Below are 12,274 nucleotides of genomic sequence, written 5' to 3' on the forward strand. Positions count from 1 at the left end.
GTTCTATGGTAAAACAAGATGGCCACAAGACCTACATTTTCTTGTTAACCCGTTGCAGTCAGATCCAATTTATTTTAACACGCGCTGTTTATTTTACACGCGCTGTTTTAAATTAGAGGTTTAAAACAGGTTTATAAGGCACTTAATCACAATAGTACTCTGCATCTCCAGCCAAGCCCCGCCCCTTGTTCGCTGTATTTACCTCTTTATAGACGTGCATACTGATAAATCCTCTCCTGATCACTCGTTTTATTACCAAACGCCTCAATAATGTGATCCAAGTCATTATTTTATTACTATAACATATCAAAAAGTTCAGCAAATGTCTGATATTCTTTGAGCGCTGGATGTGGAAGCAGCTATCTCCTTTGTTTATGTCCGTCTTACCTCAGTGGTGCAGGGGCTAGCTCTATTGCTCAGATACGGCCCTTTCTTTTCGGTTTCATTAGGCTCCTATCAGTCTCACTCGGCCATTAAAAGGTTTCCTTGGCTTTTTCGATAATGTCGGACTGGGTCTGAATTCGGACTGGAAAGGGAAAATTGTAATGTCGGACCAAGTCTGACATAGGACCTCAAAGGGTTAAATTTCAAAGCGCTTCAATTGAAAACATTTTATTTGATTAACTCCAAAGTTGACAAGCATCATGCTTGTGTCAATACAATTTAGACAATACAAGTTATGACAATTTTTTTTTAAAACATAACTATAATATAATCCTAACTTTCCCGCCGCGCATCATGTTTGTTGTACAGTCTCGTTGGTACTCGTTCCCGCTGCACATCTTTATTACTTTATTCCTGTTTGGCAAGATGTCAACCCCAAAGAATTCTGCAAAAAAAAAAAAAAAGGAAAGAGAAAACCTCTACACATGCAAACTAGGCATTAAGAGATTACAGTCACAAATAATTATTGGTGCACCCAAGCATGCAAAGTATTAAAATTTCTTGGTAAAAGTTTAGCTGTGAAAACATCGGATACAATGTCATTTAATAGGAGGCCAACTGCTGACCAAGCCTTATGATTTTCTGCGTTCAAGGATCAAAGGATTTGAATGCATACGCCAGCTTTTTAAAAGTGCAGCAGGGCTTTTGGGTCTATAGTACACTAGTTTCATTTGTTCACATAGTCTTATAGTGTAGCCTTAATTCACAGTGCGTTTTGCATTGTAATGAAGCCCCACTTTAGTTATTCAGTCATTTAGGCCTAAACCTTCTCTGGTTAGCTTTATATCTTTATATGGATTGCAGATTGGTAGCATCTTGCATTTTTTCTTTACATATTTGTGTTTCAAATAAGGGGTGGAGGGGGGGTGGGGTGTGCATTTCAATTAGCCTTTCATACAAATGTTGTAGAGCACAAAATCTTCCCACACAGAAAAGGACCAAATGATGTGGTTGTACCACATGGGTATGTGATTGTAGAGCACTATCCCGAACAAGCGGCTGTCCAAATTAAATGAGAGGCATTTGAGAGGACCTTTGTCATACTTATAGTCATAATTTAAGGTATACACAAGAGAGGGGAACTATTCTTCACTGTTTCTTTATTTCTAATTGAATAGAAAAATAATGGAATTGCATCATTTGAACTGCTAGTTAATTGTTTTTTGTATTCCTGAACAAAATGAAATCGACTCGCTTTCGCTTCTCAGCCAAGATGACAACTCGCAAATGGCAGGTGAGGCAAAAACCACTGGTTTACGCAATTTACGCAAGTCGCTGCATTATCACTGCACTGCGCTACGCGAACCTGTCTTGCTGTGAAAAGCGATCTCTGTTCCTCCTTTGTAAATACTTTATCCCAGTTAAATAAAGTGGTGTCCCTATTAAACAACCTAAATAGCATTGAGAAGAACCGTCTCCCAGAGTTATTTCTTTTAAGCAGAAATCCTGATTTATCAGTGTCCCAATTTAAGTGACATTGATCTGTATCACAACTCCAGAGTGTTCTGGAGTTACAATAATTTAGCATTTTTTTTTTAATTCAGTGATAACGCCTGTCGAAGGACGCTCTACCTTGAGGTAGTTGACCGCGTTGGGAGTTATGAATGCCAAGCTGAAGGCGAGGGCACGAACAAAAGGCAAGGTCAACTACCACATGGTGGAACCGTCGTCAAAAGAGCACTATTGCTTTTAGAAAAGGATTTTTCTCATTTATTTTCTTTAAAACAACACTTTAAAATCTAGATTTGCCTTGAACTTGTAATGATTTGTTGTGTACTCTGTTCATAAAGGATCACATACACAATGAGAGAAAAAAAACAAATAACTTTATTATCAATATTAGTGGTGTGCCAATCATCGATCCACACGGTGAACCCTGATATTTTTCTTGACGATACAAGAATCGATACAGTGACTATTGTATCGATACACTGTTTTTTTTTTTAATTTTAATTTTATTTAAATTAAATTTGATCTGCTAACATACACATGAGCATGCACTAATTCGTGACTACACTGGTGATTAGAAAATATCATGTATTCTAGCAGCCTCACCTACCAATCACTGTTTTTTTTTTTTTTATGGGTGTTTTTGTCAAGTTTTTGTGTTTTGTCAGAAGCTGAGCAGAGGCGGAAAAATCAACTTGCTCTGGCTGGTTTAAAATCCAGTTATTATAAACTTCACAGTTCAACTCTGGTTAGAGCGGTCATAGGATGACCAAAAAAGTCCTATCATTTTGGAACTGCCATATTTTACATTTTAACTCCACACTGTAGGCTTGTAAAATGCCAGCAAACTTGCCTTGTTTTTATCCATGTTCAGCCACTACAGCAATCTGGTGCACTTCGCCCATGAAAAAACACTGTTGGAAATATGTTCACATTTTGCACCAAAGTTCAGTGGCTGTCACGCTGGTGCACTGATTTTACTGTTTCAGGTTCACCACAGAGAAAGCAGCCAAACCGGCCAAAAAAATAAAAAAAACAAACTCAAATTTAAAAAAAATGTACATTTTAAATTATTATTATTTTATTTATTTTGCATACAAATCTCTAGACTACTTGTGAAACAATTGATACATACACATGGAATTTTAGGATTGAGATTTAAAAAAAAAACAACTAAATGAACACAATTTAGATCTTTTATTTAACAACATGTAATCAAAGACACTGCATAAATACATGTTTAAAGTCTACCGGAAGCCATAATAGTAGTACAGTATTTCCTGTTTAGAAATGTCACCGGCTGACTGTGCTGTAAAATTGCTTTGCAGATGTTTTCCTGCAGTGAATCTGTGCATAGTGACTGTGTATGTGGTACTCATCTTAATTATTATAATTTTTTTTTTTTTTTTTTTTTTTAAATGTTTTGTATATTGTGCAGCAGCACACTAAAGAACCTTTTGAAAAACTGGTGAACACCCATGTTTTGGCAGAAAGCATCTCTTCCTACGATTGTCTTCTAATATAGTAAACATTTATTCTTGGTAGTTTAACGCAAGGCCCCGACCTTGTTTTATTATATCCACCGTGCTGTAGCTTTATGTTTTAGCCTCTGATGCACTTTGCACTTGCAAAAAAGGTAATTTGGCAGCCATTTAACATGCAATGGACATAAAGTCCAAAGTATCGTGATAGTAAAGAATATCATAGTGCTGTGCATGATATCGTATCGAGGATCCCTAAATGAGGTATTGCGCAACACTATGAGAGACAAAGCATTCAAGTGGCTTTGCGACATGGTGGATCTTAATTTGTATTTTACCCTAGCCATCTTCTAAAATGACCACTGTCCTTCACAGTTAGCCACGGGTAGGTGAGAAATTCGTAGGACAATGTCAAGATTGGGAAATGTAGACTGAAGATGACCACAGTACGCCATAACATCTGGTGCAGTGCATATGGTGATTTATCTGAAACATTTTGCACAAAGAATTGAAACTGAAAGAGTCCATCAGGAAGGCTTTGGTCCGGGGTCTTGAAGCTAAATTGCAGCAGGTTCTGCTGCACATCTGCGAACTTCATTGACATCCAGCAAACAGTTTAAACAGGAATCCAAAGCGTTTACACAGCACATTGTAAGCATCTAGTTGGTGATGTAGTTTGTCAATTATGACAAAATATGTTTCAATACAAAACTGAAGGCTGCCTCTTCAGACTCCTCAAACTGTTTTCTTTTAGGAGGACAACGCAACTTATGTTAATAGTATTGAGACACAGCGCTGCACTTTTTTATGCATTGAATTCAAAATCCTCAAACTCATCACACTGCATTGCAACAAATGTTTCCAGGGAGTGCAGTAAATTAACAGCAGTATTTAGATCCATGTGCATTTTCTATAGCTGCATACTGGTCAGTTTGAACTGCTGAAGCACAGTGTTCCGAAAGTGTGCCCTGAAAGCTGTATCCAGTTGTTCCATTTTCTTCTTCTGAGAAACCTGATTTGCATCTGTTGATGTAACACTGTTGATGCCAACTAAATTTAGGGAATGTGCAAAGCAGGGCACATACTGTGTTAGTACTTCAGTGACAGATGGACCTAAGCCATATTACTAGCATTATCATACAATAATCAATGGCATTTAGACACTTTCAAACCTAAGTTATTTGCCATAGCCAGCACAGCTTCAGCTATTTTTGCACCTGTGTAGTTAAGTGTTTGAAACCAGATGAATCGCTCAGCTATTTGCCCCTGTGAATTAAGACATTGAAAGATGAATGTGAGCTGGTCTACGTGCACCAGACGTTGCATCTACAATTACAGAGAAATACTTGGCTTGTTGTAATTCTCCTACTATGGCATTTTAATTTTATTTCCCATCAATTGAATGCAATTTGTCACATATAGTTGAGGACAGGTAGGAGGGCTCACCTTTCCCCTTCTGTCCTATTTTAGCCAGGTGCTCAGCCAGAAATGTCAAACTGTCATATTAGTCCTGTTGCTTTTGGGATCCTAATACTTCATCCTGGCCATGGAAGCCAAGTCCACGAGCACTTTAAAAATATTATAACTGCCACCACACGCTGAAGGTAGTCTATCCAGCACTGCCATTCTGAATTAAATTGCCGTGCCAGATCAGACTCAAACCTACCAGATGATTTTGTACTTGTTATCCAAGCCAGCATGCGGTTTTGGTGTTCTGTACCCCTCTCAGGTTTTAGAGAGTCACTCAGGATGTTTCCAATTGCTAAATCCTTCTTTAAAAGCATTTTACTGGAGAAAAGCTTACACGCAAAGTAGTAAACATCTCCAAATATGGAGTGTAGATAAGCCAGTCTTCAACAACTTCACCATCGTGCAGACGACATGAAAAAAGTTTCTTGGGGAATGTGGCAGGCTGGCGAGTGGATAGAGGCCCAGAGACAGTCTGAAGTTCAATAAAATAACTATTTTATTATAAATAAACTCAAAAATGAAAGTGCACAAGGGCAAAATAAAGATCTTTAAACACAAATAGAAAGATAACAAAACAAAACTTTAAATCAAAATTTAAAAATCACAAAACAACGACAAACACCAACCTGCTTCCTCAGCTCCCTCCTCCCAAATGAGAAGCAGAGGCCTATTTTATGTCAGGTGGCTGGGCGCTGATTGATCGTTAATTAACCTAATCAATTAATCAACCCCAGCCACCTGAACATAATAAACCCAGGCAGGTAGGGGAAATTAACCCCATCCCTGCCAATTTAAAAAGGGCAGAGCTTTGCTCTGCCACAGGGAAACACTCTTATCTTTCCTGCAAATTACCCACTCAGAAGTCAGGAAGTGTTCTACATCCACGTTTCAACACGCAGTCAAACCTTTAGCAACCCAAAACTGCATGACTTCTCTCCACAGTACAGGAGATGTAGAAACTTCTTAAAGATTTTTTATTTTTTTATTTTGTTTGCGTTTAGCACCCCCACGTAGTACACAAATCCATGATTTACAAATTAGCATATCAGGAGCAGTTTGAATACGTCTTTAACACGAGCATGCATCTCATGCGCAAACACAGTGGCAGGTACATTAGATATTCACTTTGCGGTTCAAGCTTATTGCAGTTCCCCCAAAAACAGCCCTGTGTCAAAAACACTGGTGTGTCAAATGTTATTAAATACAAATTAAGTAGTGAACAGTATTTCCTGCTGTTACAGTGATATGCACAAGATACATATATGTTTGTTTTAGTGCCCTGTAAATAAAAAATAAATAAATAAAATTAAAAAAATGGAAGATGAAATCTGTACGATCATAATTAAGAGGCCCATAGCGATTCACCATTTGTGCCGGCTGCTTTTATTAAAAAAATATTAAGATTAGTTTTGGGTATTCTCATTCAGTCCATTTTTTGACGTATTATTGTACTGTAAGACGATATATAGTACATAATAGCTTTTTTTTTTTTTTTTTTTTTTTTTTTTGTCAACTTCAGTAAACCTACATTATCTTTTGCCAGTCAAATTGTAGAGGGCCTAAATAAAGTTGAGTCCTAGAAACAGATTTGTTTTCGTCTGTTGCATCTTTTGTAGCAGCTGTAACATTGTTTACTGTCAGGAGTTTAGGATGATTTAGTCACACATTCCCTAGTTAGATGATGATCTGATAATATCTCTTCAGCCAAAGAAGCAAGCACGGTAATTTAAGATGATACCGCAATAAGAAACAGTAAAGTATCATGAGTTTTGTACTAAAGCAGAGTCAGCTGTTGAAGGGAAATTTAGCTTTACCATTTTTTAATCGCTTTTTTCAAAATGGGGGGGGGGGGGGCAAAACACACCTCCCCCGTTCTCCCCCATTGGCCCTACAAACCTTGACGAAAGTTACCCCAGCTACCTAGTAAGTGCAACATACCTTAGAACTAGTTGAAAACCCTGCCCTTAGTCACCTGGGGGTCATGGGCCTGTAGTCCCGTCCTTTTATACGGCCCTGGACAAATGGAGCCGTACAAATAGTTTGATATGTCTTGTGCATCACGGCTAGGTGGTGAAGTGGGTGCTAACCAAGATGTGTCCTTCCTTTTTTCCCTTGCAGGCCACAGGGCGGTGTACATCGGGGTCCATGTCCCTCTGGGCAAGCAGAGCCGACGGAGGCACAGGCACAGGGGCCACCGGCACCACAAGAAAAGGAGAGACCGGGATTCCGACCGGGAGGATGGCAGGGATTCGCCCACGTATGGTAAGCATCCGCCACCGCCACCGCCGCGTCACTGCTAAGTCCTGTTTAATACTGGATTTTATTATCGTCTTTTTATAGGTGCATTTTTATGAACTTCTGTATAAGGGATTGGGTTCACCTAAAAATAATGAGGGTAGCAATCATTTCAGAAGATTGAGGGAGGATTACATTAATCTGTTAAGTACTGTTTTTTTTAAATCCTGCTGAAAGCAGACGTTCTCGCTTCTTTTTAACTGTAAGACGGGGAACAATCTTTGAAACCTGCCAGCCCCCCACCCCCAACCCCTTATGGGGAGAAGTGTATTATTATTATTATTATTATTATTGTTATTATTATTATTATTATTATTGTGACTGGTATTAGGTGACAATCCTTTTTGTCATTGTTCCTATGAGACTAGAACACTCACATTTAGCATCACAATCATTTAGATTACACTTTTCAAAGTTTTACTGTAATTCTATTTCAAAATACAAACTGCTTCTTCTCATCCACTTTATCATAACTGCTTTTGAAAGATTGTATTTAAAAAGTGTGTTCATAGAATGATGCTTTCGCTTATAAGTTGTAACAAATGCCTTTGTACTATGGGCTAAGATTTGAGGTGCAGACATGAGTTTTTACAGAAACTTTTTCATACTAACTTTTGTACGACAACATTAATTTAAAACTCCAATTGATGCCTATGATTTTAATACAGTTTTGTGACGAATTTGAAGCTATTTATGTTTCAATATGAACTAGGCTAAATCGAGTTATTAATAAAATGGATTCATCTTGTTACATAATTGATGTATTCAAATGTTTGGATATACTGTTCCTTAATTGATTACTGTCCACAGTCATCTTAAAATAATGTTAGAATATGTTTTGTTGAAAAATATAAAAAAAAATGTTGATTTTGCTGCCGATGTAAAAGATTTTCTTGTGTGCTGCAGCTGTGCTGTGCATTTTTCACAGTCTTGCACCAGGGCCCAGTAAATCCTAGTGCTGGCACGGGGTTCTCCTGCTGTAAGGCTAAGCTAGTGAATAGTTGATTATGTTCTTTATGACTATTGAGCTCAAGTGCAACCCTGCAAGGCTGGCATTTATCCTCTAGGGTCAGTTATAGTACCAACATGCACTGTGAAGCTGCTGGCTGAAAAGAAGCAATTGGCTTTGCAGTGGAATTAGCGAGCGTCCACCAAACTTCAGTTCCCCTGAGCTATTGTAGGGAGTTGTTGCAGTAAGGAAATGTAAATTACAACTTTCTAAATTGTGGGGAAAAAAATCCACATTTTTAAAAAGTGAGCTAAACCCAGTAATGACTGCAGCACACATCACAAACCCAGCACACAATTCTGCTGCAGATCACATACTGCACAGGTATGAGTGTGCAGTATGCTGGGGAACCCTGAGTGGCTAGTTCTTAATGTTAAGTAAAATAACAAGACGCCTGTTGTGGTTAGCTTGCAGTGTTGTGGCAGCGTGGGTTTGGTATACAGTCACTGCAAAAGTGGAAAGATCTAACCACATTGTATGGTGGCCAGTCCCTTTTCTGTCATTTACATACAGCTTAAATAACCAGCTTGTTCTGAAATGTAATGTAATTTTGCTCTTGTTTGTTGTGGGTTTTTTTTAGTTTTTTTTTGTTTTTTTTCACAAAAAACGCATAAATAAGAAGTTATTTTTCTCTCTCTATTTATTTATTTATTTATTTAACAATTTGTTTCAGGTGCATCTTTTCCGGCAACAAATACAGAAATGTTTTTTTAAAACCTCTGTGGGACATTCTTAAGGTTTAAGTAACTATAAAGCACAGATTTAAAGTACAAAGAGTTATAAATAATGTCTTTATGTTTTTATTCAGAACCAGTAAAATAGGAACATTCCGGAAATGAGTAAAATTGAGCCTTGTTTTTATTTTCTGTCTCCAGACACCCCATCTCAGCGTGTGCAGTTTATCCTGGGAACTGAGGACGACGATGAAGAACACATTCCTCACGACCTCTTCACAGAGATGGACGAGCTGTACTTCAGGGAGGGACACGAATACGAGTGGAAGGAGACTGCAAGGTAAGGGCAAGGGTGATGCGTTAAATACATTGTTCCATTTTATTGTGGATACAGCCAGATGGATGCTTAGTGTGCTTAGATCTTGTTTTTAGGCCCACAGTTAAAAGATCACCACAGATAAGGCCACTTTTATTTGCATTTAATAATCATAATGACAGCTCGACTTGAGCACGGTGCCCTGACTTGTGTAAAGAGTAGAGATGCCATTTCCAGTTTATAAGCAAAGGTGTGTGAGCAGTGCCACCCACGGGGGCGGGGGGACAGGGGGTTGACGGGTACCAGGAATTTTGTCCTGGGCCAGGGCATTCCGGAGGGAGTTTACAGCTGAGCCATTACAGTTAATTACCCCTCTCATCCCAAGAATGTGCGGTTGTTGTGCACAAGCTTTTACTGAAAAGGAATAACAGCAATGACATTCAAATTATCTCATCTTGTAAGGGGGGTAAGGGGTGTGTTACCAAAAAACTTTTGAGTTGTGCCCTCGTAATTCTTATATTTTACAAAAATATACCTCTTTGACTTTCTCCACCACAAACTTATCTGAATTCTTTATTCCTTGTTTGAAAAAAATGGAGACCACCAATATTTGCATGATTTATTGGGGTCATCCTGTATATAACTTGTTTGTTTCTGTTTAGATGGCTGAAATTTGAAGAAGATGTGGAAGATGGCGGTGAGAGGTGGAGCAAGCCCTATGTAGCCACCCTCCCCCTGCACAGCCTCTTCGAGTTGAGGAGCTGCATATTAAAAGGAACAGTCATGCTGGACATGAGAGCTAACTCTATAGATGAGATTGCAGGTTAGAGGGATGCAGCAAGTGGCACTCTTGGCCATGAGAAAATGTTTATTTGTTTATTTATTTTTTAATTTAGTAGTCGCCAATTAGTATTTTGTTATTTTCTCCCCAATTTAGTAGTGTCCAATTATTTTGTTTGGCTCATCTACCGCTGTTACTCCTGCGCTGACTCGGGAAGGGTGAAGATAAACAGACGCTGTCCTCCGAAGCGTGTGCCGTCAGCCATCCGCTTTTTTACACACCTCTCCCTCGGGGCTCAGCCAATTGAGCGCTGCCCCCTGGGAGCTCCCATTCTCGGTCGGCAAAGGAATAGCCTGGACTCAAACCGGCGACGTCCAGGCTATAGGGCGCATCCTGCACTCTACAACGTTCATTATTTTAAGTACATCAAATTGTATTTATTTATTTGTTTATAAAATCCCATCCAGAAAGTTCCTGATGAGGATAATGATAATAAAAATGTGTGTGAGTAAATGATGCAATCGGCACCCTACTTTCATATTTGATTATCGTGTAGGCATTTATCAACGATAATTGATGCATTGATGTTTTTCTTTTTTTCAAAATAAAGAACATTTAGTTTTTTTTTAACAGAAGATCCAATAACAAAAAACAGTGTTGTGCATAGTAGTTCAGTGTTGTGCATAGTAGTACAGCAAAAAGCCACAATTTATATTAAAATTAGAACACTTCTGATTATAAAAGAAATACAAAGGACTTGAGTTTTTAACAACTGAAAAGTACATGCATCCATCCGCATCAGATGTCCCTTTAACATTGTATAAAAATTGTAAAAAATTACTATACTTTAACAGAAGTAATTTCAGTCTGAACTATGGTTGTTCATTACTGTTAACATTGTATGTCAAAAAGCAAAGCATTTGAATTAATCTCATAAATTCTGACTAATTTAACCCTTAGCGGTCCATTTATTCATCGCTTGTCAGGCGTTTCAGGTCCAATTTATTTTCACACGCGCTGTTTATTTTTCAGAGTAAAACAGGTTTAAAAGGCACTCAATCGCAAAAGTACACTCAGTCCTGCATCTCCAGCCAAGCCCCACCCCTTGTTCGCTGTATTTTTCACATATCTCTTTATAGACGTGCATACTGATTAATCCTCTCGTGATCACTTGTTTTATCACCAAACTCCTCAATAATGCGATCCAGATAATTATTTTATTACTCTAACATCTCAAAAAACTCTGCACATGTCAATGATATTCTTTGACTGCTGGATGCAGAAGCAGCTATCTCCTTTGTTTATGTCTGTTCTATCTCTGTGGCTATCGGATATGCCCTTTTTTTTTAGGCTTCATTCGGCTCCTATTTCGGCTCTCACTTAGCCATTGAAAGGTTTTCTCGGCTTTTTCTGGAGAGAAAACAACTAGAGACCTGTGCTTTACGTCTTTTTGATGATGTCGGACCTGATCCGACATAGGACCGCAAAAGTTTAACAATCGTACTAAATTCAGCTTGTTTTTATATAATATTGACATAGAATCAAAAACAATATGCTTTGAAACAAAAGGTAATCGGTAGATTTGGTATATTTAAAACACATTTTAAACTTCTCTCTCTCGCTCTCTCTCTCTCTCTCTCTCTCTCTCTCCACCTCAAACACACCAACCTGAGTGAGTGATCTGTGCCTCTTTTAAACACAGTGGCTCTCAAAAGTATTCACCCCCCTTGGACTTTTTCACATTTTGTAGTGTTACAACATGGAATCAAAATGGATTTAATTAGTTTTTGCAACTGATCAACACAAAAAAAGTTCATAATGTCAAAGTGAAAAATAAAGTCTACAAATAGTTGCTATTGCTTTGACTGGGCCACTCCAGGACATTGACCTTTTTGTTTTTAAGCCACTCCAGTGTGGCTTTGGTCGTATGTTTGGGGTCATTGTCCTGCTGGAAGATGAATCTCCTCTCAAGTCCCAGGTCTCTTGCAGACTTCAGCAGGTTTTCCTCTAGGATTTCTCTGTACTTTGCTGCATCCATTTTGCCCTCTATCTTCACAAGCTTTCCAGGCCCTGACGCAGAAAAGCATCTCACATGCATTCTGGCAAATTCTAGCTGAGATTTTAGTTTTTTTCAATAATGGCTTTCTTTTTGCCACTCTCCCATAAAGGCCAGTTTTGTGAAGCACCCGGGCTATTGTTGCCATATGCACAGTGTCTCCCAGCACAGACGTGGAGGACTGTAACTCCTTTAGAGTTGCCACAGGCCTCTTGGTGGCCTCCCTGACTAGTGCCATTCTCTCCCGGATACTTTTTGAGGACGTCCTGTTCTAGACAGATTCACAGTTGTGCCATAGT

At 38.6% G+C, this 12,274-nt stretch overlaps 1 protein-coding gene across 12 annotated transcripts in view; it reads left to right on the top strand.

The window, feature by feature from the left end:
• LOC121314721 (sodium bicarbonate cotransporter 3-like) overlaps positions 1-12,274 on the top strand; it is an 80,598-nt gene that overhangs the window by 32,038 nt on the left and 36,286 nt on the right. For all 12 annotated transcript variants that reach the window (XM_041248308.1, XM_041248298.1, XM_041248307.1 and 9 more), the window contains exons 3-5: positions 6,963-7,106; positions 9,024-9,162; positions 9,801-9,961. In XM_041248308.1, the coding sequence (XP_041104242.1) occupies positions 6,963-7,106; positions 9,024-9,162; positions 9,801-9,961 (444 nt within the window). The remainder of the gene's footprint in view (positions 1-6,962; positions 7,107-9,023; positions 9,163-9,800; positions 9,962-12,274) is intronic.

Source organism: Polyodon spathula, chromosome 4, assembly GCF_017654505.1.
Source record: "Polyodon spathula isolate WHYD16114869_AA chromosome 4, ASM1765450v1, whole genome shotgun sequence".
NCBI classification, from domain to species: Eukaryota; Metazoa; Chordata; class Actinopteri; order Acipenseriformes; family Polyodontidae; genus Polyodon; species Polyodon spathula.